Source organism: Nannospalax galili, unplaced genomic scaffold (genome assembly GCF_000622305.1).
Source record: "Nannospalax galili isolate Female #2095 unplaced genomic scaffold, S.galili_v1.0 scaffold100, whole genome shotgun sequence".
Lineage (NCBI taxonomy): Eukaryota > Metazoa > Chordata > Mammalia > Rodentia > Spalacidae > Nannospalax > Nannospalax galili.
In genome coordinates, this window is record NW_008352891.1 from 4,968,408 (window position 1) to 4,995,655 (window position 27,248).

Below are 27,248 nucleotides of genomic sequence, written 5' to 3' on the forward strand. Positions count from 1 at the left end.
AGATCCACCTGCCTCTGCCTCCCAAGTGCTGGGATTAAAGGCGTGCGCCACCACGCCCGGCACAGGTGGTTATTTCTAACATAAATGGTAGGACAATGTCCCAGTTTTAACTTTTCATATGTTAAATATTAATAGATATAAACCACATGAACAAAAGTTCTTTGGAGTCCTCCATAACAGAGTAAAGGGATCCCAAGCCTGCAAATTTTGTGAACTCAGGTTAATTAATTTTCTTTCCTGCTCCCTCTCCTCTGCCTTTAAAGTAATTCTTTTTTTCTTTTTTTTTGGTCTTTTTTAAGACAGGACCTCTTTCTGGAGCCCCAGCTGGCCTGGATCTTGCCAGAGTAGATCAGGCTGGCCTTGAACTCAGAGATCCGCCTGCCTTTGCCTTGATTAAGGCGAGCCACCACGCCTGACTTTTAAAGGAATTCTAACATCAGTTGTCTGCTTTACCTGCTTAAATGTAAATTAAATAAGGTATCTTTTTTTTTTTCTTCTTTTCAACAATAGGAAGACACCTGTCCAGTGAGAGAATTAAATTAAGCCAGGAGGATTCCCAGAGTCTTTCTGTTAGGTTGCTGAAAATGCAGTTGTTTTGAAGTGGGGGGGTGGAAGTGCTGGAGACTGTACGCAAGGTCTCATGCATGCTAACCATTGCTCATCCACTGAGTCCCAAGTGAATTTTTTTTTTTTTAAGACAAGGTCTCACTATGTAGACATGACTGGCCTAGAATTCTTTATGTAGACTAGACTGACCTGGAATTCACAGAGATCTGCCTGCTTCTGCCTCCTGTGTGTTGGGATTAAAGGCGTGAGCTACCATGCCTGGCCCAAGTGCAATTTTTATAAAATTTATATCTTATTAGAGTGTGTGTGGGTGCACACGCGTGTGCATGTCACAGTGCACATGTGAAGAACTTGGGAGAGTTGGTTCTCTCCTTCCACCATGTGGGTCTTTGGGTATCCAACTCATTAGGCTTAGTGGCAAGTGCCTTTACCCACTAAGCCATAGCCCCACTCCCGAGTAAAATTCTTTATTAGCTGTGATTTTTATAGAATACTTAAAGAATAGCTGAATTTATTGAAAAGTTTTAATTCTTTGGTAAAATTAAAATAAATTAGGTTTATTTGTTTTGCCATGTGCTGACTCCTTGTCTTGTGTGCTCTCCTGGGATGACATCAGTCTGTACAGAAACTCCTGGATGAATGTTCCTTCCTTCCCATCTTCACTGTGTTAGAGAATTTCTTTCAGGTCCTAGATACCCACAGAAAAGTAAACCTTTCTTCTCTTTGCTCCTTTTGCTCAGGATGGAGGGATTCATGATGATGTGAATGTCCCTATTCTTAACCATAACTTCCTGGAAAGAGGAATTAGACCTTTGCATTAATGAGAAAACACTGTAAAATCCCTTTGTTCTACTTGTATTAGGTTAATGTGAACGAACATACAGAATGCCTAGGAACTACTCTTGCATGCTCTTTAACTGAAGTCTTACCCGCTGAAGTACAGTGAGAGCAATGCAGTCATAAAGCGTAGCATCTGCCTGTGAGTCAGCTGTACACAAGGGTAGGGGCAGCTGTGGCCCAACCCCAGAGTCTTCAAGTGTTATCCCATTCCATTGTAGACACAGTCTCACTGTCCTTCCTAGGGTCTTCTAAAGGTCATTGTGCCATGTCTGGTAAGGGTAGTACATTAGCTTTGCCCCTTTAGAAATATTTATTTTCCTTTCATTCCTGTGGGGCTCTTAACCTCACTTTTACTGACATTTTGAGCTGGACAGTTGTTTGGCAGCATCTCTGGCCCAAACCCACTAGATGCCAGGATTACAACTACCATTTGTGGTGACTGAATACATCCTGAAGAATTGCTGGAGGTCCCCTGGAGAGCAGAATGACCCCAGTAGAGACCCATCTATTTAGAATCATTATAATTAACAGTGCCTCATCATTGTTGCTGTTCATTCCTTTGCTGCCTACAGAATAGCCTGCTGTCAGTGATGTAATGATTAAAATATACCACTTAGTGTCAGCTGTTAAGCCAGTTCTTTATCTGGAATTATTCTTTGTAAAAAAATTTTTTTTTATGTGGTGTAGTGACACATACCTATAAATCTCAGTGCTTGAGGCTGAGTCAGGAAGAGATGGGTCTGGGCTACATAGCTACATAGTATCTGTCTCTGTCTCAACTCTTTTTCTTTCTCACTCAGATATAGGTGTTCATATATCAATTAAAACCCATTTTGGAGGGCTATTGCATTCCCTTAGCTCAGTTAAATGAATTAGTTTTTAAAAAAATATTTTATTTATTATTTTTATGTGTATGAGTGTGTTGCCTGCATGTATGTGAATGCACCTGTGTCATGAAATGCGGTGGAGGTCAGAAGAAGGTTTCAAATTCCCCTGGAACTGGAGTCAAGGATGGTTTGTAGCTGCCATTCTGGTGCTGGGAATCGAACCCAGGTCCTCTGCAAGAGTAGTCAGTGCTCTTAACCGCTGAGCCATCTCTCCAGCCCATGAATTATTTTTTATTTTTTATTTTTTTGTCTTTTTGAAGCAGGGTCTCCCTATAGCCCCAGCTGTCCTGGAACTCATCGTGTAGACCAGGCTGGCCTTGAGCTCACAGATATCTGCCTGCCTGTGCCTCCCAAGTGCTGGGACTACAGGCGTGCGCCACCATGCCTGACATGAATTAGTTTCTTAAAAAATATTTTATTTATTTATATTTTTGGTCTTTTGAGACAGGGTCTCCCTATAGCCCCAGCTGGTCTGGAACTCAGTATGTAGACCAGGCTGGCCTTGAACTCACAGAGATTCGTCTGCCTCTGCCTCTGCCTCTGGAGTGCTAGGATCAAAGGGGTGCACCTCCATGCCCTGCTTATATTTTATCATTTTTATTTTATGTATATGAGTGTTTTGCCTGCATGTATGTAAGTGTACCACATGCATGCACTGCCTGCAGAGGCCAAAAGTGGGTGTCAGATCCCCTAGAATTGGAGTTACAAATAGTTGTTAGCCACCATGTGGGTGCTGGGAATCGAACCCAGGTCCTCTGGAAGGACAGCAAGTATACTTAATTACTAAGCCATCACTCCAGTCCTTAGTTTTATCTTTTGTAAAACAGGTGCTCAAAAAATTTGTCTAGTGTATATAAGGATCTAAAAGAATCCAGGGAATATGTTAACAGTAGAGTTAAGATTATAGAATATTTCAATTTTCTATCTTCTCAGTATCTGTAAACTTGAATTTTCTAAAATGAATTTTATTATTTTGCAAGTAGAAACAGTTTAGGTATGTTCTTTTAAAATGAAGTCTCTCTGTTTTCTTTTAGTGGCTTTCTGACAGGAAGAAGAGAGCATTGCAGAAGAAAGATGTTGGTGAGTAGTTGCTGTTATTTCTGTTCAGCTGCGTCCATGGCCCATGTTACAATTGCCTCAGTCATCTGTGGTTAAATATCTGAGCTGTGTGATTAATAAAATGGGAAATAAGCACTTTTCCCCTTTCTCTTTTTTTCTTTTTAACTTTTAAAATCTATTTTATGTGTGTGTTTTGCCTGCATATATACAAGTGCATCATGTGCATATAGTGTCCACAGAGGCCAGAAGAGGGTATTGGATCCTCTGGAACTGGAGTTATAGATAGTTGATAGCCACCATATAGGTGCTGGGAATCAAACTCAAGTTCTCTGTAAGAGCAGCCAGTGCTCTTAACTGCTGAGCCATCTCTCCAGTTCCTGCCCCCCCTTTTTAATATAAATTTTTTTATTTTGATTTTATGTGTATGAGTGATTTTGTCTGCATGTATATATGTGCATCATGTCATACAATGCCCATGGAGGCCAGAAGAGCATGTCAGATGGAGTTACAGATCGTTGTTAGCCACCATGTAGGGGCTAGGAACCAAACTGGGTCCTCTGCAAGAGCAGCCAGTGTTCTTAACTGCTGAGCTGTCTCTCTAGCCCCTGCCCCTTCTATTTTTTGGTTGTTAGTCTTAGCCTTTAACAGCTGCACTATCCCTCCAGCCTGTCCCCTTCTATTTTTAAGAATCCTTTTGTTGGGGCTAGAGAGATGGCACAGTTGTTAAGAGCGCTTACTACTCTTGCAGAGGACCCAGGTTTGATTCCCAGCACCCACATGGTGACGAACAACCATCTGTAACTCCAGTTCCAGGGGATCTGACGCCCTCTTCTGACCTCTTTGGGAATCGCATGACATGGGTGCACCTACCTACATGCAAGCAATACACTCATACACATAAAATAAAAATAATAAATAAAATTTTTTTTTTTAAAAAAGAATCCTTTTGTTGAGGTTGCTAATGTTCCTGGTAAGTGTAGAACTTAATTTTATCTTACTTTCATGCTAATGTCTTAGTTTCTCCCCATTTCCTAGGTGGCAGCAAGGCTCCTGGGTCAGAGACAAAGGATTTATTTCTCATGGCACAGCACACATGGCACAAGCATCAGCATGTTTGTGCCCAGTTGTTCCTTGAGTCCCATGCAAGTGCTCAGTGTGGCGGGATGAAACTGTGCACAGTGGGTTGTGTTTCAGGGGAGGAGCCCAGTGATAGGAAGCCCATTGCTTTCTTAGCAGATAGTAAACAGGCCTGCTGTCATGTGACCTCATCTGTCAGAGTTCCCAGCTGCCTAGGTAACCCTGAGAAATGGCTCAGGTAAACAAGTGATCAGAGCTTTGCAGTCTTGCCACACTCAGCAAGACGACAAGAGGCCCAGAAAAGTAAGATTATTTGGTAACCTAACTGTTTTTGATGCGTATACTTTCATTAAGTTTTTTCCATTCCAGGTCATCATAGGTGAAAGAAGACTTCTTATATATTTATGTACTTAGTCTCTAAAAACCAAGCACTGAAAGGTTTCTGGATGTGAGGTTAAGATCAAATAGGCTTTATATTGTACTATAGTTAGAAACTGAGACTTAAATCAAAAGGAAACACATTGCTGTTTTAAGAGTTTATAGATTCATACCTGATTCACCCCTTCAAGTGTTATGTATAACAAAATGGATTCACATTATTTATGGGAAGAAAATGTTTCTTGATTATTCTCTCAATCCACTGAGGACTAGTATGTATTTACTAATTTGAGAGGTTTGGTCTTTGATTTTTTTTTTTTTTTTTTTTTTTTTTTTTTTTTTCGTCTCCCTGTAACCACAGCTGGCCTAGAACTCACTGTGTAGACAAGACTGGCCTTGATCTCACAGAGATCTACCTACCTCTGCCTCCTGAGTACTGGGATTAAAAGCATGTACCACGAAGCCTGGCTTGATCTTTGATTTTCTGTTGCTTTTTGTGCTGCCAGGTATTGAACCAAGGACCTCACACATGGTGTGTATGCCCTCTACCACTGAGCTACATCCCCAGACATTCCTGGTATCTTAATATTTGGGTTTCATATACAAGGCCATGTTGTAGATAAGTAGTCTTTGCAGTAGTCAAGTTGTTAATGTAGCAAACAGCCAGAATCTTTGTCTTGTTGGAAAAAATGGGTTTCTATGAGAGTATGTATTAATGTTGTAGTCTCCAAAGGTTGCATGGAGAGGTGGAGCCAACAGGCAAAAGTCAACCTAATCCTAATTTCTTATATAAGCCTAAGATTTTGTAGGATTAAACATAGTGTTGTTTAGGAGAAAAAATTACTATGATTTTTGTTGCAGCTATAATTAGTGATTTAAAAAAAAAAGTTTAATGTTTTTTCTGTTCCTTTTTCATCCAGGTCTTAAAACTCTGTATTTGCTGGGTGTGGTGGTGCATGCTTTTAATCCCAGCACCTGGGAGGCAGGATGTCTGTTCTGCAAATCGAGTTCTAGGCCAGCCAGGGCCTAGTGAGCCTCTGTCTCAACAAAACAAAACAACATCCTGTATACTTGATATATTATTGTGGATATTTTTCAGTTAATGAAGATACTTTTTCTTTTTAAAAGAAAACATAATGGGAGGCAGAGGCAGGTGGATCTCTGTGAGTTCAAGGCCAGCCTGGTCTACATAGTGAGTTCCAGGACAGCTGGGGCTACAGGGAGACCCTGTCTCAAAAAGACCAAAAAAAAAAAAGAAAAGAAAACATGATATATTAGCTTTCCTATATCCCATACCTGAGATAAACAAAAAGAGGAAAGGTTTATTTTGCCTCCTAGTTTTGAAGGTTTTAGTCTATGCTTAACTCATCTTGTTGCTTTTGGGCTTGTGGTAAGGCAGTGCTCATCATGGTGGGAGCTCATGGTAGAAAGAACTGCTTATCTTTATCATCTAAGAAACAAAAAGGAGCCAGGAGCAAATGAGTGTCCCATGGTCTCCTTTGAGGGCATGGCTGCAGAGATTTAAGACCTCATGAGGCCCCACCTCTTGGATTTTTCTACCAAGTCCCAATAACACTGTGGCTTGGAGACCAAACCTTCAAAACTTGGGCCTCTGGGGCCATTTCAGATCCAAACTGTAACACATAGCTGAGAACTACTGTATGAGCCAAGAGAAAAGCTGGGGGTGGGCTGTGCTGCTGCTCTTCCCTTTGGGTCACATGCTGCTTACAGTAGTTGCTGTGTTGGTGTGGCTTGCTCTCTCCTCCTGATGCATAAGTTAAACTGTTTTTGTTTTTTTTCCTCTTCTCTCTTTGTAGATGTTCGTAGGAGAATTGAACTTATTCAGGATTTTGAAATGCCTACTGTGTGTACTACAATCAAGGTGTCAAAAGATGGGCAGTATATTTTAGCAACTGGTAAGTATTTTTATGGTTGTGATTTGTGTGTATTTCATGCTTTGGTAGGGAAAGTCACCTTTTTTGTTTACCCTAATATTTTATTATAAAAATTTCTTTTCTGTTTTTTTTTTTTGGTCTTTTTGAGACAGGGTCTCCCTGTGGCTACAACTGGCCTGGAATTACTCTGTAGACCAGCCTGGCCTCAGTCTCACAGAGATCCACCTGCCCCTGCTTCCCCAGTGCTGGGATTAAAGGCATGTGCTACCATGCCTGACTTTATTCTAAATACTTTAAACATACAGAAATACTGAAAAAAATTAAATGAGAGTATGGAGAGATGGCTCAGTGGTGAAGAACACCGGTTCTTCTTCCAGAAGACCTGGGTTTGGTTCCCATTATTTGCTTGGTGGCTAACAACTGTTCATAGCTCTAGTCCCGGGGATCTGATACCCCTTCTGGCCTTTGCAGCATGAAGGCAAAACACTCAAACACAGAAAGCAAAAATTAATAAGTAAAAATTTTTAAAAATTAAGTGAACATCTATATATCTACCTCAATCCTGCACCAAATAATTTACTGTATTTGCTTATCGCATGTCTGTTTTTCCGTTTTTTAAAAAATGAGTTTCAGAGCAAATTGCAGATACCAGCTTGCTTATTTATTTTTGGGTCTCACTGTGTATATCCCAAGCTGGCATCAAACTCATAATCCTCCTGCCTCAATTTCCCATGTGCTGGGATTGCAGGTAGCTGCCACCGTACCAGGTTTCATTCCACTCTCTTTTAACACCTTCCCGCCTACCCAGTTCTTTTGTGCTATTGTTTTTTTTTTGTTTTTTAATGTCTATGAATGTATTGCCTGCATGTATGTGAGTGCACCCATGATGTGCAATGGTATGGAGGTCAGAGGAGGGCTTCAGATTCCCTTAGAATTGGAGTTAAGGACAGTTGATAACCACCATGTGGAAATCAAACCTGGGTCCTCTGCAAGAGCAGTCAGTGCTCTTAACCTCTGAGCCATCTCTCCAGCCCCTTGTGCTGTTTTTTGTTTTGTTTTGTTTAGTTTTGTTTTGAAGTGTTTTTTTTTTTTCAAAAATAAGTGACAAAAACTGCACATTTGTTGTTGATTCAAATGTTCCTGCAATGTCGCTATTATTATCCCGACTGGAGTTACGGACAGTTGTTAGCTGCCTTGCGGGTGCTGGGATTCAAACCCGGGTCTTTTGCAAGAACAACCAATGTTCTTAACCACTGAGCCATCTCTCCAGCCCCTGTGCTGTTTTTTTAAAGATTTTTATTGAGTTTTTGTGCTTTACATATAATATAGACCACCTTCCCCCATCTGCCCTCCCCTCCATGACCCCTTTCCCCCACCGGATTTTATGCATTCTATCATATATGTTAAGGCCTGTCTACTCAAGCTTTTGTACCCAGATGTCCCTTAGTGCAAATTCGTCCACCTGGAGTCTAGTCACTCCCTTAAAAGAAGATCTACTCTCACTCACCCCATAGTAATCACTTGCCAAGAGTTGTTCGGCTAAGGTTAGGACCTGCTACCCATTTCCCCAGTTCTACGCTAGAATTTTGTCTGATTGAGTCAGCATGGGTCTTGTGCATGCTGTCACCCTTGTTTGTAAGTTTATACGAGCAAGTTCCCAGAGACGTCAAAGCCTCTGTTTCCTTATGTACTCACACCAGTCCTGGCTGTTACAGTCTTTGCACCTCCTCTTCCACAATGGTCTCTGAGCTATGGGTGAGTGAGGTTTAATACAGGAGTCCTATCCAGAGACATACACTCTGCATTCTCTTATTCTCTAAAACGTGGCCAGTTGTGGCCGTCTGTGTACATTATACTCTGTTACATGAGGCAGCTTCGCTGGTGAGAAGTTGAGGGATGCGTTAGTATTCTCTCCACCCTGTGTTCTGCTATATTCCATGAGGGTTCCACTGTAGATGTATCTCTTAGGCCTAGGCATTGCTCAGGCATAGATTCTTTGTGTGTGACCAGTTGTGAAACTCTGTAATAGCCTCCATCTGTTGTAAAAAGAAGCTTCTTTGATGAGTGGTATACAGTATACTTGTCAAGATACTAGGCAGGTCTATGGCAGGCAGATCCAGGAGGCCAAGGGCAAGGAGAGGTTGGGGACAGGCTGTGGAGGGTCTAACAAACTAAGCTGGAGAACTGAGCTGGCCTGGGTATAGAGGATCAGGATACAGTAGGCCCCTTTGTTCTGTTTTAATGGCTGTTGTAGTACTGACACCATCCATGTTTTTTAGCCTCTGGTTTTATCTTGAGAAGCTGGTAAGGAGGATTGAGGAGATCCAAGGTGTAGACACAATCATTGAAGGCTGGAAAGAACTTAGGCCTCTAATTCAATTTTTTGTCTTCAAGATACAGAGATATTGAATGGTGAACTTGTCTAAGCTGACAGATATAGTGCCCAAGTGTGCTAGGGTATAGATTAAGTGAAAGGTTAAATCTATTAGACTAGATTTTCTTTTATGAAGTCATTCTCTACTCCCAGACAAAAGAAATTCCTTTCTTCCTTACTCAAAATCATTTGGTTTTATTTTTATGTTAAAAAGAATATTTTTATTAAGAATACGTGAAACAGGGCTGGAGAGATGGCTCAGCAGTTAAGAACACTGGTGGTTCTTGCAGAAGACTCAGGTTTGAATCCCAGCACCCACATAGCAGCTAACAACTGTCCGTAACTCCAGTCCCAGGGGATCTGACAGCCTCTTCTGTCCTCTGCAGGCATTGCACGACATGGGTACACTTACCTACACGCAGGCAATACATGCCTACACATAAAATAAATAAAATTAAAAAAAAGAATATGTGAAACATTGGTAGTGAGTCACTGATTAAACATTGATAAAAGAGGATCTATTTATTTTTATTTTATGTGTATGCACATTTGTCTGTTATGTATGTAAGTGCACCAAATCATGCAGTGCCCGAGGAGGTCAGAAGAGGGTGTTGGATTCCCTGGAACTGGAGTTACAGACAATTGTTAGTCACTGTGTAGGTGCTGGGAACCCAACCTGGGTCCTCTGCAAGAACAGCCAGTGCTCTTAACTGCTGAGCCATCTCTCTAGCCCCTGAAACTTTTAATTCTAATTACTTTTAATTTAAATGGCCACACATGACTAGTGACTCCATCCTATACTATACAGTTGAGTGCAGTCCTTCTGATTTACCTTCCTTAGGGGTCTTTCTTAGGAGTTGGTAGAACATGTGGACTTAGGGTGTCACTTGCTCGACACTTAATTCTGTAGTTATTCCTTTCACCTCTGTCTTGATTTCTGCCACTGCCTTGATCTCTGTCACTGTTCTAGGACTCCTGGCTAGAAACAAGTTGGCTAAAATAATTTGTTCTTGGGGGTATTTTAGTCTAGTTGAAGAAATCGACTACTCCAGGATCCAGGGCATGCGCTGACTGTTGTTCTGTTACAGAACTAAGCAGTCTCTTGGTTTCTTTTGGAAGCATTCAGTATATGACCATGGCAGATTCAAATCTGTTCTTTCTTTTCCTTTTTTCAGTGGTAGGGATCAAACTCAGGTTTTCATGACTGCAGCGGAAACACTGCCAACTGAGCTGTGTCCGCAGCCCTCAAATATATTCTTTTTTTTTTTTTTTTTTTTTTTTTTTTTTTTGGGGGAGGGTCTCCCTGGGGCCCCAGCTGTCCTGGAACTCACTATGTAGACTTGAACTCGCAGAGATCCGCCTGCCTCTGCCTCTCAAGTGCTGGGATTAAAGGCGTGTGCCACCACGCCCGGCTCAAATATATTATATTGTTGGACTTTACTAATACTTAGGGATGAAAAAGCAAGAAATAGAGGTGCTGATTTTATACATTTTTATATTTTTGCCACATTTCTTTTTCCTGAGGATCAAGATAATGCAATTAAACCTTGTAGACAATGCAGAAATTCAAAGGAAAAATAAAACCCCAAACAAGACAGGAACTAAGGTCCTATATATATCAGTAGTTTTACATAAGGCCCTCCATCCCACCTCAGCAACAGGGGCTCAGGTGTATATGCTGTTTGGGTGGGGAAGAGGTTGCTCTCCTGTTGCTTTGGATATTGGAACTCCTTTGTGGCCTAGGGCTTGTTCCTTCTGCCTCAGCCTCCCAAGTTTGGGATTACAAGTACATATCACTGTGCCAGCATATTTATTGATTCTAATCCTTTATAACTCAAATCTTGGGCTTTGACCCATGCTAGAAAACAACTGCTTATTTTTTTAAATTATGTCATATTTTGGTTTTAAAAGTTTATATTTTCTTCACTGTAAGCATGATAAATTTATATAAGATGCAAACATAGAAGTATATAACACACAATGTCAGAGTCCTCAAAGTTGCACTTAGTGGAGGTAGTCACTGTGCCTTTGTTCTTACTCTGTCCACTGTTCCTATACAGAGTGCCAACATTAGCTTTAAAGAAGTGGGTTCATATGCACTGTTCTGTAGCCCTCGCCTCTAGTCTCTCAATTCTTTCCTATTTATAATACACTTTGGGGCCCAGCAAGATGGCTCAGGAACCCAGATGGTGAAAGGAGAGAACTAGCTCCTGAAACTTGCCCTCTGATGGTCTCTCAATTCTTTGCTATTTATAATACACTTTGGGGCCCAGCAAGATGGCTCAGCCAGTAAAGGTACTTGCTGCCAAGCCTGATGGCCTGAGTTCAATCCCTGGAACCCAGATGGTGAAAGGAGAGAACTAGCTCCTGAAACTTGCCCTCTGATTTACACACACACACACCCGCATGCGCGCACACACACACACAAATGATAAATGAATGTATAGTACATTTTGGGGTTTGTCATTGGTGGAAGCTACAAGTCTGCTCATCTCTATGTTTCCTGTATGGTTTTCCCATCTTCTTTCAGTGGACATCTGTTTGCTTTTAGTTTCTGGCCATGTATAGACATGCTGTAGTGAACAATCTTCCTATCTTTGGTATATTTGTAGCTATTTGTGTAAATCCACAATTTGTATGATTTGAAATATCAAGGTACTTTTTTCTCATGTATCTCACTGGTAATTGCAGATGAACCTCAAAGCTTGTGTCAGTCAATACTTACCAACAGTGTAGAAGAGTAATTTTTAACCTTTCACCAACACAGATATTAACTGTCTTTTCTATCTTTCCTACTCTCCTGGGCAAACTATTTCATTGTTTTTGCCTACTTTTATTGGATTATTTGTAAGTCTTACTCAGCATTTATATCCCATTGTGTGAATGCTTGTTTATCCTTTGCTCATTTCTCCTTGGTATGTGTGTGTCTGCTGTTTCTTTGATATGGTGCTAATTAATCTAACCTACCTCAGAACAAAAGGTATACCCAGAAGTTCTGCAGGATCTTGGCTATGAAAAGTATATATATATTTTTTTTTGTAGGAACTTATAAACCTCGGGTTAGATGTTATGACACCTATCAATTATCCTTGAAGTTTGAAAGGTGCTTAGATTCAGAAGGTAAGAAGCTGGCTTTTAATTCATAAACATAGCTCTTTATGTTTGTTGCTGCTTTTTAAAGTGGGAATGGGTTGTATATTAGGTTTTAGTCATTATAGAATAATTTAGTGTAAACATGATGTTCCACTTAGCTGACTATAAGTCCATGCAGGCTGGGCTATGTTCTTTGCTCAGGGCAACTCTTGGTGGGTCAGCCAGGTGGGCTCTTGTCTTTAAGGCTGGTCGAGAGTCTGCTTCTAGGTTGTTGGAGCTGTGGGGTTAGGAGTGGGGTACCCCTTCAGGCTGGCTCTCAGCTGGGAATCACTTTGCTTACAAAGGCTGCCAGCACTATGCTGAGCTGGAAAACACTTTTAAGAAGTTTGTATGAGGGGCTGGAGAGATGACTCAGCGGTTAAGATCACTGGCTGTTCTTGCAGAGGACCTGGGTTTGAGTCCCAGCACCCACATGGCAGCTAACAATCTTCCATAACTCCAGTTGCTGGGGAATCTAATGCCTTCTGACCTCCGTGGGCATTGCATGACACGGGTGCACTTAAATACATGTAGGCAGTATACTCATACATTAACAAAAAAAGAAGTTTAAGAAATTTGTATGATTGTCTCCCCTTTGACATATAAGGTAACGTAATTCTGGGAAGCAGGGTTTCAGTGAGTCACAGGCTTCACCCATATTTTCACAAAAGGAACATTATACAAGGGTGATGGTCATGAGGTTATTGACAGAATTCTGCCTAGTTCAGAGGCAAGTTAAAATGGCCAAGTTTATCAGTTAGCCTCCATTTAGGATTTAGGAGACAGAAGTTAGTGGAATACAGTGTTCTATAGAATTATGAGCATACACTCCCAGTCCCACCCTTTACTTCTTCACTTCTTGATGCAGTAGAAACTTTGTGTGCTATTAATAGCACTTTTTATTTCTGTTCAGCAGGTAAGCTATGTGTAGACAAAAAGTTACTGTGTATCCACTTCCCGGCCTTTGGACTATGTAGTTCTGTCTGGCCTCGAACTCACTGTGTAGAATTCATAGAGATCTGACTTTGCCTCCTGAGTGCTGGAATTTTAAAGAATGTTCTTTGATTTATATTTGAAAATCTTAAATATTTCGAACATCTCATTAAAACAGTGGCAAAATTTAGATGCTATAGTTTGTGAATTTACTTGGGTTGTGTAAGAAATCTAGGTGATGTATGTTTAGAAACTAACACTGAAATTTTCATTTAGTATTAGTGGGAGTGTGACAGTCTTCTTGTTTTCTGTAGGGTAGGGGTAGGAAAAATATAGCATTCGCATATAGTTTCTGTGTGGAATTAGCATTCTTTCATGAAGCTTGCATTTCTGTTAGTACACTGGTTGATAATTGCATCATTTTTCCTATTGATATTTTTCAGTTGTCACCTTTGAGATTTTATCTGATGACTATTCAAAGGTATGTTTTTTATCATTGACTTGTACTGCTATACTTGATATTTGAGTGAGGGGAATTTATTTTTACAGTGAATATTTTTATGATATTCCTATTGCCAAATGACTGTGTAGTAATAAGATAGTAAATAATTTCCAACAATGTTTGGCTGGGTTTGTATATGATGTGCAGTGTCTTTTAGAAAAACATTAGCAGAGGGAGTCTTTGCTCAGCCTGCTGTCAAACTCAGTTCTTAGTATTGCGTATGGTACAGTGCCTTATCTGAATAATAATAATAACAATAATAATAATAATGCTATATAGATCAGGCTGGCCTCAATCTTACAGAGATCCTCTTGCCTCTGCCTCCCAAGTGCTGGTATTAAAGGCATTCTTGTTTGGTTTTTTTCTTATTTTATTTTGGCACACACCTTTAGTCCCAGGACTTTGGAGGCAGAGGCAGGAGGATCTCTGTGAGATCAAGGCCAGCCTGGTCTCCATAGCAAGTTCCAGGCCAGCTGAGGCTACAGGGGGATCTTGTCTCAAAAGACCAAAAAAATAAAATAAAACAAAATAAAATAAAGGCATATGCCACCATACCTGGCTTTATCTGTATTTTTAACGATTGGTAGCAGCCATCTTTTGTTAGACTTTCTTGTGGTCTCAGTCTGTGGTTCTGATTATTAACTTTAGCCTGGGTTCACTTGCCAGGTTATTTTCATCTTCTTATTTATCTGAGAAAAGTAAACCAGCCATTGTGTGTTCAATTCTCTTAACTCATCAAAAGATGATGGCATACTCTGACAGTTCAGAACACAGCACAGTAGATTTCTTTCTTTTCTTGGTACCATTGGTCCATCTTGCAATTCTTGCAGTTATTTGCAGTAGTTGTAAATTATAAGAAAAGACCTTATTCAATTTAAAATGAAAATTTAAAAAAAGGAAAAAGAAAAAATCATGTGAAGCATCAATGTGTATAGTTATGCACCAGTTAAAATCAACTCAGCAAAACAAACAATAAATTTTTAGTGATGGCTTGAAAGAGAGTTGAATTCTGTAGGTGACATGGCTTTACCCATTGCCTTTGGTTCTGGAGAACTGTGAGGGGCAGGTGTAGCCATTTGCCATGTGTCATATATTTGGGGACATATGGTATTGTAATGTATTTTCTTTAATACTGATAAATTTGCATTTCACTACTATCTGCAGATTTTTCATACACCTTTGTAGTATGTTAAATTTATATAATTTTTGGGGCTGGGGAGATGCTCAGTTGTTAGGAGCACTGGCTGCTCTTGCAGAGGACTTGGGTTCAGTTCCCAGCACCCACATGGCACATACTGTCTGTAACTTTAATTCCAGAGGATCCCTCTTCTGGCCTCCGGGGCCATTGTACAACACAGGCGTACTGACATACTGCAAGCAAAACACTCGTAACACATAAAATAAAAATAAAATGAATTAAAAAAATTTTTATGCAATTTGTGTACATGTGTGCACATGTATGTTTATATATATGTATATAGAAAATGAACAGGGGTGAGAAATCAGTTTTTCTTTCTTTAGTAGTTTAGTGAGGATGAAACTGAAGCAAACTAACTTTCTTGTTTCATTTTCAGATTGTCTTCTTACATAACGACAGATATATTGAATTCCATTCACAATCAGGTTTTTACTACAAAACTAGAATCCCTAAGTTTGGCAGAGACTTCTCCTACCACTATCCTTCCTGTGACTTGTACTTTGTTGGTGCAAGGTATGTATTGGATTTCGGATTGCTTTTTGCTTTTTCTTCTTAAATTACTGGTATATTTTATGCTTTTACGTATCCTTAATAAAATGATACGTGGTTATAGTGAAGGTTATACATCTTAGAAACAAGGGCTAAACAAAATAATCTGGCAGCCTTATACTTTTTTTTTTTTTGTCTTTTTCAGACAGGTCTCCCTGTAGCCCCAGCTGGCTTAGAACTCACTATGTAGACCAGGCTGGCCTTGAACTCACAGAGATCTGCCTGCCTCTGCCTCCCAAGTGCTGGGACTAAAGGTGTATGCCACCACACCCGGTGGCAAATTCTTAATAAAGTGAATATAAAGAGTAAGTTTATGGATCAGTTTTACAAAAAGAAGTAATGGCTTATGAGTGCTAGCTGTGGCTATGTTTCTAAAATTTATATTAAAAAAAACTTCATTGAAGCTTACCAGATTTTCTTTACTACTTTGCAGCTCTGAAGTTTATAGATTAAATTTGGAACAAGGACGGTACCTGAATCCTCTCCAAACTGATGCGGCGTGAGTAATTTTAGTAGGATTGCTATATTTATTTTGATCAGGAGGTAGAGCCAGATGCTCAAGTTACCATCAAATAACTTGTTTGCATTTGCCAGCTTTCTGGAGATCGTTAACTATTTTCTTAAACAAGACTTCCAGTGTGTACAGTGTACATAAGGCCCTGGATTTGATCCTCAGTAGAACAGAGCAGGTAACTTTTACAAGTTTCTTTTAATTTAAAAACTAATTTGAATAAATCAAAATCATCTCTTTTTCTTTAAATTTTATTTATTTTTATGTGTATGACTGTATTGCCTGCATGTATGTAAGTGTACTCATGTCATGCAGTACCCAAAGAGGACAGAAGAGGGTGTCAGATCCCCTGGAACTGGAGTTATGGACAGTTGTTAGCTGCCATGTAGATGCTGGGATTCAAACCCATCCTCTGTAAGAGCAGTCAATGCTCTTAACCTCTGAGCCATTTCCCAGCCCCTCAAGAGGATTCTTAAAGAATAACATGTAGTAATAAAAAACAAAGTACATACTGGCCAAAGTTTTGTTCACCCTGGCTTCAAATATTTTTATTTTTAAAAACTTGTAACTTAGGCTGGAGATGGTTCAGCAGTTAAGAGCACTGGATGCTCTTGCAGAGGACGTGGGTTCTGTTCCCTGCATCTATGGCAGCTCCAATGACCTGTAACTCCAGTTCCAAGGGGTTTGACGCCTTCTTCTGGCCTCTGTAGGCACTGTACTCACCTGGTACACTTAAATACATGCATGCAGGCAAAACATGTGCATAAAATAAGTTTTTACATTAAGAGAAATTTGTAAAAGTTAACCTGCTCTGTAGCTGCATAATTTCTTATTTATAACAACTTATTTTTTAAGTATCTTCTATACTGTAGACACTGTCAAACATTGTGGTCTTTTTCATTTAATCCTCACAACAATCCAATGAGGTCTTTACAGAATAGGAAAGTGAGACTTTGTTTCTATGCCTGTCTCAAGATCCCTATAGTGATGGTCTGTGTTCTTAACAATGCAGCCTTGCCTTGGAAGAAAACAGAACAGCCTTTTCTTGGTGGAATGGGTTTCTGAAGGAGGCTTTCCTTATCTGGTACCAGGCAGGCAGTGTCACCTTAGGTTTCAGAAGCTCTTCTGGCTGAGCCAAGCCCTTGACTCGCCCATGCCTCCATGATTTTTGTTGTAGATGAATTAGAGTCTGCTTGCTTTCTGTCTCCACAGAGTTTGGATGGCTGTGGATGTAGAAAGTTTTTTGAATCCTGCTTCCCCCAAGTAAATTCTACCTAATACTTTTCTTCCATGTTGCTTTACTGTTTTAGGGAGAACAATGTTTGTGACATTAATGTAGTGCATGGATTGTTTGCCACAGGAACAATAGAGGTAGGCCATTATGTTGACGTTCTAAAAACATGTCACATTTGTTTGCAGTTCTGATTTTCTTTTTAAATTTTATTTATGTATGTTTCTTTTGTGTGTGTATGTGTATTTGCCACAGTGCTCATGTGGAGATAACATTGGGAGTTGGTTCTCTTGTTTCATTATGTTGGTCCCTGGGATTGAACTCAAGTTGTCAGTCTTGGCAGCAAGCTCTGTTACTCACTGAGCCATCTTGCCAGGCCTGTAGTTCTGTTTTCCATTTAAAAAAAAAAAAGATTTCTGGGATGGCTCCTTGGTTAAGAACATGAACTGTCCTTATAGAGTATCCAAGTTTTATTCCTAGCACACGCTTAGGGTGGCTTATATCCACCTGTAACTCCAGCTCTTCTAACCCCCTTTTCGGGCCTCTGAGGGCACCTGCATCCACATGCACAGACATACATGCATGTAATTAAAAATAAAACCTATTGAGGAAAAAAAAAAAAAAAAAAAAGATTTCCTGGCAGGGATGGGGATATGCTTCACTAATAGAATTCCTGCATAGCACTGTGAGGCACTAGGCTGGGTTCCTCACAGCACCAAAATAAATACTCAGCCTTTAATATATTTAAAAAAAAAAACAAATATTACACCTTAAGAAACATTGGAAACAGCTGGGCATGGTAATGCATGCGTTTAGTCCCAGCATTCAGGAGGCAGAGGCAGGTGGAGTTCTGTGAGTTCAAGGCCAGCCTGGTCTACATAGTGAGTTCCAGGCCAGCTGGGGCTACTGGGAGACCTGTCTCAAAAAGACCGAAAAAAAAAAAAAAAAAAAGTTAAAAACATCAGAATAACTCAGTAATCATATTTTACACACTTTTTTTTTCATAGAAATGTTTGTATATTTAAAAAAATTTTTTGAACAATTTGAAAATAAGGTCATGAACATTTATTTAGTGTGGCATTTCACCCCTAAATATTTAAAATGTAATTCTTCAAAGTAAGAACTGAAGCCTGGTGTGGCAGCACACACCTGTAATCCTAGCACCTGGGAGATAGAGGAAGGAGAATCAGGAGTTCCAGACCAGTGTTGGCTATATAAGACCTTATCTCAAAAAATAAGAAATTAAAAAGTAGTAAAAATAAAGGCAGAGACTTTAATCTGTAGTTTTAGCTTCTCAGGAGGCTGAAGTAGGAGGCTTCCTTTATTTAGCTCAGGAATTCAAAGCCAGCCTGGACAACATAATGAGATCCTGTTAAACCGACTTAACAGACAAAACCACAAGGCCTTTCTGCATGAATTTGCAATAATTTTGTTTTTAAGAAGTTTAACATTGATATAATTTATATAAAATATGGGATAATATTTAAGTTTCTCAGTTATATCAAAATATCTTATTGCTCTCCCTGCACAACATCCAATCCAAGGTCTAGTCAAGGGTCATATATACATTTTGGACTTATTCATTACTAGTTAAAAAATTTTTTTTTGATTTATTCATTCTTATTTTATGTGTATAAGTGTTTTGCCTTGAATGTATGTAAATGCACTTGGGTTCTGCAATGCCTGTTGAAGTCAGAAGACGGTGTTAGATCCCCTGGAACTGGAGTTAAGGATGGTTGTCAGCTGCCATAAGGGGGATGGGAACTGAACCTGGGTCCTCTGCAAGAACAGCCAGTGCTTTTAATCACTGAGCCATCTCCAGCCTTTTTTTCTTTTCCTAACTATAAAAGAAAATCACCTCACAGCAAAACATTACAATACTATGGTTACAGGTAAAATGTTAAGCTTTTATTCTATATGAGATAATCAGTGATAATAAAGTTTATTTTAGGTTTATGTTTGAAAATTTTTCTACTAGTAGCTTTTATTTAAAATTAATGTTTTCAGGGCTGGAGAGATGACCTCCAATTCCAGGGGATCCAGTGGGCATTGCATGCATAGATGCACTTACATACATATAGGCAAAACATTTATACACATAAAATAAAAAAAATATTTAAATTGCTTTTTCATTTGTTTAGGGTCGAGTGGAATGCTGGGACCCGAGAGTAAGAAGCAGAGTTGGCGTGTTAGACTGTGCATTAAATAGTGTCACAGCAGATTCAGAGTGAGTAGACATTAATTTGTAGTGTAACTGTTAATTAGCCTCTTAATTTAAGCCAATGGATCAATATAAAATTAAATTAATTGCTAAAGGATGAAACTCTTCATGACTTATATCTGAAGTTGTAGTGTCTGTGATTGTTTTAAATAAAAATTCTTGTAAGAGCCAAGCCAATACTTGAGGGTATTCCAGATAGAATCCCTTTCTCTAGTACTATTCAGAATAGCAGATTTCCTTAGTTGCTGTGGAATTTGTTAAGTGTATTGTAGGAATTTATGTTTCAATTCTGTAGGCTCTAGTGCTAGAACCAGGGGTCCACTACTTCAGTCAGCAGGCAGGAGAAAGCTTTGAATGCTGGGGTGGAGGGAAACAAGTGCTTTTGATTTTTTTTTTTTTCTTGTTTCTCTGATGTCTACATTTAAATCATTTAAAAAGTGGTTCATACTTGGGGAGGGAAACCTGTAACACAAAGTAGAGGCTTGAATTAAGTAAGAAGAAACTATCTTGGCCCTTTCTCCCTTTCACCAGAGCAGTGATGATTTGATGGGTTACTTACCCTTCAGATGTTTTTCTTTGAGAATGCTTAGGCAGGTCACTCTTGGCCACATCTTTACCTTAGGATTATTTGCTTCAGTCAGTTCAGAAATAGCTGTTCCCTGTACTCTTAATATTCACAACACTCTGGTTTTCTCAGTACCTCATTTTATTTATTTTATTTTTTGATTATTTTATGTGTATTAATGTTTTGCCTGTGTGTATGTAAGTGCAGCATGTGCATGCAGTGCCTATGGAGGCCAGAAGAGGACATCAAATGCCCAGAAACTGGAGTAACAGATGACTGTTAGCCCCATGTGGGTGCTGGGAACGGAACCCAGGTCTTAGAAGAGCAGTCAGTGCTCTTAACTGCTGAGCTATCTCTCCAGCGCACTCTTGCCCCCATTTTTTTGGAGACAGGGTATCACTAACTTAGCCCTGGCTGGTGTGGAGCTCACTGTATAGACCACAGAGATCTGTCTGTCTCCCAAGTACTGGACTTAAAGGAGTGTGCCATTATGCCAGGCTACATCAGAGTGAATTTATATACCTATCTTGTAGATATATCATATGGAAGGGGCAGTGTATGGCGGTGACAGGCTGCAGAGACACCATGGACCCTCTTAAATTGTCACAAAGTTTTGGTGATTTCTTTTGGGCATTCATAAGGCCTTTGAAAAATCTGTTCATAGGAGCATCCTTCACCTGAAAGAAAATTAAGAATTACTGTTAACTGATGTAGCTTATTGATAGAGTCCTTGCTGTGTGCAAGGCCACAGGTTCAATCCTTGGTACCACAAAAACAACTCCAAATAAAATAAACCAAGAACTACTGAATTAGAAAAACAAGTCTTTCTAGCCAGGTGTGGTGGTGCATGCCTTTAATCCCAGCACTTGGCCAGTCTGGTCTACTAGTGAGTCCCAGGGCAGCTGGGGCTGCAGGAAGACCCTGTCTCAAAAAGACCAAAATGAGTGAATGAATGTATGAATGAATGAATGAATAAATAAATGTCTAATATATAATTGTATCTCTATGTGGTAAGTAGGGAATAAATTTTTTTAGTTCTAAGCTATGACATTTAAAGTGATAAGAAGAACATTTGTTTCTCCCGATTATAGAGTTTTATGTTAAGGTAATATAAACAGTAAACTATTAATCATGGTATAGTGTTGAGAATATTAAGCATCTTTAAGTCAGAAAATTCACTCCTATGTAAACCAATGTAAAATGCATAGTAATGTTTTATCCTATTAGCATGAAGAAAAATGGATCAGAAAAATAAGTATATTTTTGGAAAGTTATTTGCCCATTCAGCTAACAACTCTCTGTAACTCCAGCCCCAGGGGTGATCCTACAGCCTCTTCTGACATCCGCAGGCATTGCATGACACAGGTGCACTTACCTACGTGCAGGCAATACATGCATACACATAAAATAAAAATAATAAAAATTTTTTAAAAAGTTAAAAAGAAAAAGATACTTGCCCATTTCCTAGGAAATAGAGAGGTTAGTTTTCTCTCATTCTTAAACATTGACTTGCCTTTGAATTACATTATAGATGTGTGTGTGCTCTGCTCTTTCCTGTCATTAACCTCTTTGGGTTTTTCTTACTATTGTTTAAGACAGGGGCTTACTATATGGCCCAGGTTGACCTGAAATTCACTTATGTAGACCAGACTAGTTTCGAATTCAGAGATCCGCCTGCCTCTGTCTCCCAAGTGCTGGGATTAAAGGCGTGTATCACCACGCCTAACCAGTGTCACATCTTGGAAAAGCCATTTAAGGAAAACAGATGTAGGCCAGTGAGATGGCTCAGTGAGTAAAAGTGCTTCCTGCAGAAGCTTGATGACTTGAGTTTGATACCTGAAACCCACATAAATGTGGAAGGAGAGAACCAAGTCCACAAAGTTGTGCTTTGACCTCTAGATGCATAGAATCCCTTATAGTAAATCTCAAGGCTAGTTCTATTAGGAATTTTGTGGGTATAGGAGACCTAGCACTATAGAAAATTTAAGGAAGAACTATGAAAAAAAATTATCTTAGCCGATTTAGAATTTACACTCTCACTGTCCTTGACGGTAGCAGGCACTCACCACTTTTTTTCCCTTCCTTCCTTCCTTCCTTCCTTCCTTCCTTCCTTCCTTCCTTTCTTTCTCTTCCTTCCTTCCTTCTTTCCTTCCCCCTCCCCTCCCCCCTCCTCCCTTCCCTTTTCCCTTCCCTTCCCTTGTGTGTGTGCGCACATGTGTGTGGAGGCCAGAGGACAACCTTAGGTATTCTTTCTCAATTGCAGTTCATCTTCCCCCAACCCCCTCAGGTTCTTAGTGGCCCAGAACTTGCTAATTAGGCTAGGCTGGCTGGTCAGCAGCCCCAGCAATCCTGCCTGCACCTCTACAGTGCTGGGGTTACAAGTGCATGCCATCATACCTGGCTTTTTTAAACATGGGTTCTGGGGCTGGAATCATGGGTTCTGGAAAAGTTGATACTCTTTCCACCATGTGGATCCTGGGGATTGTCAGGCCTGGAAGTAAGTGCCTTTACCTACTGTGACCCCTGGTTATGTATGTATGTATGTATGTATGTATGTATATTTATTTGAGATACAGTCTTGCTTATTTCCCATGTTAACCTAGCACTCTTGTGTTTGGGAAATCCCTCTATCCTAGTCTCTTGAGTAGCTGGGACCTTAGTAGGCATAGAGCCACCACATTCAGCTTTATCGTTTTTAGAAAGAACCAGAGGATAACTATTAAATTAAGCTTGTTAAAAATAATATCTAACAGAGCGTGATTTTTTTTTCTCTTTTTATACTTTAAATTTTTGTTTTATTTGATTTTTTTTTTTTTTTTCTGAGACAAGCTCTCTTGTAGCTCACTCTGGCCTTGAACTCACTACATAGCTGAGAATGGCTTTGAATTCCTAATCCTCCTGCCTCCCTGGTCCTGGAATTACAGATGTATACCACCACACCCACCACATATAGTGCTTTATATTTTCCAGAGACTTGTGTTAGTTCTTTACGGCTAGGACAGTGACCTTTCGTTAGATCCTGTCCATCTCATCTGTTTTCTAGATGAAACATACACATCAGTGAATGGCATACTCCATATTCAGCCTTTGGGAGTATGTTTCAGAGGCATATTTATTAAAAGTAGTCCTTCCTGATGCAGCTTCAATTGTTTGTTTATATTTTATTTTGAGACAGGATTTTGAACTCTGGCTGGGCTGGAACTCTCCACATAGACCAGGCTGGCCTCAGAAATCCACCTCCTGAGTGTTGGGACTAAAGAATGTCACCACACTCAGCCTAGCTTTATTTTTTCCCTAAAAACCTTGTAGCCTATCACTTCTGTTATTTAATAGATTCTAGAAGGTAGAGAAAGAATGCAAACATTGGATAGAGGAAGCAGACTGTCATTATTTATTAATGAAATATTGTCTGCCTGAGAAACTCAATAGAATTACCTGAAAACCTGGAAGAACTAATATGAGAAAAATTAACTATTAAATAAATGTGCAAATATCAATAACCTTAATTGCACTTAGGTATTCAGTGACCTATTAGAAAGATGTAGTGAACCAAAGTACTCATACCAGCATAAACTGTAATATTACTGAAGTATTAATTTATCTGTCTGAATAAAGGGATAAAATTTCATTAAGAAATAAATTTGACAGTGAGGTGTGATGGTACATGTCTTTAATCCCAGCATTCAGGAGGTAGGTAGAGGATGTCTGTGGTTCACGTAGCAAGTTCCAGGCAGCTGGGGCTACAGGGAGATCCTGTCTCAAAAATAGCAAAACACAACACAAAACAAACAACAAAACAAAAGAAACTTTGAAGAAGTAGGAAAAATATTACTATGGATTACTCTCAAGTTCATTTTGAAGAGTGGCTGAAACCATGTGGACCGGAGGCCTCAGTTCCAGTGGCTGCTTCAGTGCAGCTCCAGCCTGAGACTTTAGGTGGCAGAAGAGGCTTAATGATGCTCCAGCTGTCATCCTTGCCTTGAGCCCTGACAACTGTATGTGGATCATAAGTACTGGAAGCAGAGCTCTTGTCCACTTCTTTTTGTGAGTCGTGATCTCACTGTAGCTCTCCCTCAGCCTCCTGAAAGCTGGGATTACAGGCACACACGACCACTCCCAGCTGTTGTCAGCTTCTGACCCAGTGTCTCTCACTTGTTCCATCCTGGAGCTTTGGGTGCTGATATTCTTGGTTGGTGCGTGAGAAGCATCTTCTAGAGTTGTAGACATACCCTTAGTTCTTCCTTCAGTATTTAAGAGATCCTAGGGTTCTCTTTGGGCATTAGTTTTTTATTTTTGGTTTCTAATTTTTTTCTTTATTCATGGAAGAAGTTTTAAAAATGTAAATAAGTATACTCATGCCCAACGTTTCCCTTGAGTAAAAGGGATGTTTTAGGGCTGGGGAGATGGCTCTTTAAACAGATTGCTTCCCCTCCATGACCTGAGTTTAGATCTCCAGCGTTCATGTAAAAAGCCCAGAACAACAACACTCACCTGTGAAGCCAGAGCTGGAGTGGTGGAAAAAGAAGGATTCCTGGACACTGCTGCCAGCATGTCTAGTCAAATCAGCACATACCGCCTCCATCTGAAAAAGGAATGTGGAGAGCAATTAAGGAAGACGCCTAATGTTGACCTCCATATCCATACATGTTCTCCCTCTCTCTCTCTCTCTCTCTCTCTCTCTCTCTCTCTCTCTCTACCTCTGTCCCCTCAGGGCAAAAAGCTTCCTCTTTGTACACACACACACACACACACACACACACACAAGATGTTTCTGAAAACTATCTTGTCCAAATAAAATGAGATAAAGGTAGATTATATATGTGAAATGTATTTTTCATTTTGCTTAGGAAATTTTGGATGCAATTATACTATGAACAAATGGCTAAAAATATGATTTTCCTTGTTAGATTTAAAGTGAACATAAGTGAAGAACATGTTGCCTAGAGGTTTGGTCATGTAGTTATGGAGTATGAATGTTTTGCCTTTCAGGATAAACAGCTTACCCACCATCTCTGCTTTGAAGTTTAATGGCGCCTTGACCATGGCAGTTGGAACATCCACAGGGCAGGTAAATATGTCTTAGGTGAAAACTTCACATGTAAGCCAATATTTCAGATGTGTATGGGGAGACACATACTTGAGACAGGGAATGAGGCTGTTCTATTTTGACTAGAGTGTAGAGAGTGTTCCAGAATGCCAGGTTCTTCCAGCACATGAGAAAATCTTATCCTTGTGGTTTGGCTGAGGTACTTGGAATTGAGGTGGAATAGGCTCTAGGCGTTCTTGATAATGATACGGAACAGCATTTTTCAGAGTGTGTGTAGCAGAGGTCTATAGTCCAGAAAGTTTGGAATTCTACTAACCTCATACTTGGAGAGTCACATTGAATTTAAGTATATTTTTGACAGTCTGATAATTTCTGCAGATAAGAAGTGTGTTTAGATAGTTCCAAGGTTTGTGGGGCAAGGAGCCTTTGTGGTTTTTGTTTTTGTTGTTTGTTTTTTGGTCTTTTTGAGACAGGGTCTCCCTGTAGCCCTGGCTGGCCTGGAACTCGCAATGTAGACCAGGCTGGCCTTGAACTCACAGAGTTCTGCCTGCCTCTGCTTCCTGAGTGCTGGGACTAAAGGTATACACCACCGTGCCTGGCTGAGCCTTTGTGATTTTTGTTGTTGTGGTTTTGAGCCTTTGTTTTTTCAGACAGGGTCTTACTATGTAGCCATGGCTTTCAAGTTTTAAAAAGATGCCTAGAAGAAAGCTGTCCTCATTTATTCTACCACAAACCTGCTTTGTTCATTGATTGGGGCAGCCACAGTGCTGGAAGAGGGGCATCATCCATGCCAGGAGTGTGTGTGCCACCCGCTTCTTTTCTTGTACATGTGGTGACACAGCTTCGTTTGGTAAGTGTGGGAAAATCATGTCATTCTGTGACTTCCATTGTCATTGAAGCTCTGTAGTCCTGGCTGACCTGGGACTCACTATGTAGATGAGGCTGCCCTTGAACTCACAAGAGATTTGTCTGCCTCTGCCTTCCAAGTGATAGGTTTAAAGGTGTGTCCATGGGCTGGAGAGATAAATCAGCAGATAATGGTTCTCAATGTTTTTATAGAAGACCTGGGTTCAGTTCCCAGCACCCACATGACTGGTAACATCCCTCTAGTTCCAGCGAATCTGATATCCTCTTCTGGCCTCTGCAGGCATTGTATGCATGGGTATACTCACATACATGAAGGCAAAACACCCACACGCACATAAAATAAAAATAAAACAAAATTTAAAAATTAAAGGTATGCTCTACCATAACCTGACCCAAGGAGACTTTTTTTTCCCCACATAATACTTTAACTGTGTCCACATTGTCCACAGAACCTGCTTTAGTATTGCTAGTCTGGGGAGTATGTCTTGTAAGTTTGTCAAACCCTAAAGAGGTCTGAGACTGTCAGAGATTTACTGCCTCTCACCCAGGGCTGGAGGGGACCTGTTACCTGAGACTAAGACCTAGCTTCCCAGGCTCCCTTGCCTCTAATGGCAGGTATCAGAAGACACTCCCTATCTTCCAGAGCCATAGTCCTGCCCCTTCCACCAGTTCCAAACCTGCCAGCTCAGTGTATTCCATTCTCTTTTAAAATGTCACTTGCTACAACAGTACCTGCTCTGGAAGGCCATTGGTATATATTTGCTAATTAACAAATGAAGCAAATTTTTTAACTTTCATTTTGTTCTTTTCTTAGTGCAGGTCAGAATTCTCAAACTTAGTATGCCTAAAAATTACTCCCAGGGTTGAATTCACCAAAATGTATTCTCAGGGCAGTTTAAAAGTCTTCTATTAGTATTGCCAGCTAGCTTTAGTGTTTGACTCTTAAGTGTTTGTTGTGTTCATAAGGTTATGAAACAAATAGCAATCACTATTTGAACTTTTTAATTTTTTTTTTGAGACAGGGTCTCATGTAGCTGAGGTCGACTTCAGACTTGCTAAGTAGCTGAGGGTGACTTGAACTCCTGAGTCTCAGTTCCATATTCTAAGTGCTGAGATTACAGGCATGTGTCACTATGTCTGTTTTTTTGTGGTGCTGGGGATTGAACTCAGGGCTTCCCACATGCTTGACCTCCATTCTTTATTAGCTGAGCTACCTCCCCCCCAATCCATTATTCTAGGGTCGTTTTGTTTTTTGTTTTGGTTTTGTTTTGTTTGGTGTGGTGTGGTGTGGTATGTTTTGTTTTGTTTTGTTTTTGAGACAGGGTCTCCCTGCAGTCCCAGCTGGCTTGGAACTCCATATGTAGACCAAGCTGGCCTCATCTCACTGGATCCTCCTGCCTGTCTCTCAGATGCTG

General features: G+C 40.1%; 1 protein-coding gene across 3 annotated transcripts in view; it reads left to right on the forward strand.

The window, feature by feature from the left end:
• Nol10 (nucleolar protein 10) overlaps positions 1–27,248 on the forward strand; it is a 103,772-nt gene that overhangs the window by 4,402 nt on the left and 72,122 nt on the right. For 2 of the 3 annotated variants that reach the window (XM_008850115.3, XM_029554567.1), the window contains exons 3-11: positions 3,329–3,374; positions 6,626–6,724; positions 12,120–12,197; positions 13,586–13,623; positions 15,219–15,355; positions 15,825–15,890; positions 17,213–17,273; positions 19,275–19,360; positions 24,909–24,987. In XM_008850115.3, the coding sequence (XP_008848337.1) occupies positions 3,329–3,374; positions 6,626–6,724; positions 12,120–12,197; positions 13,586–13,623; positions 15,219–15,355; positions 15,825–15,890; positions 17,213–17,273; positions 19,275–19,360; positions 24,909–24,987 (690 nt within the window). The remainder of the gene's footprint in view (positions 1–3,328; positions 3,375–6,625; positions 6,725–12,119; positions 12,198–13,585; positions 13,624–15,218; positions 15,356–15,824; positions 15,891–17,212; positions 17,274–19,274; positions 19,361–24,908; positions 24,988–27,248) is intronic. The other variant, XM_029554568.1, reaches the window with a different exon arrangement.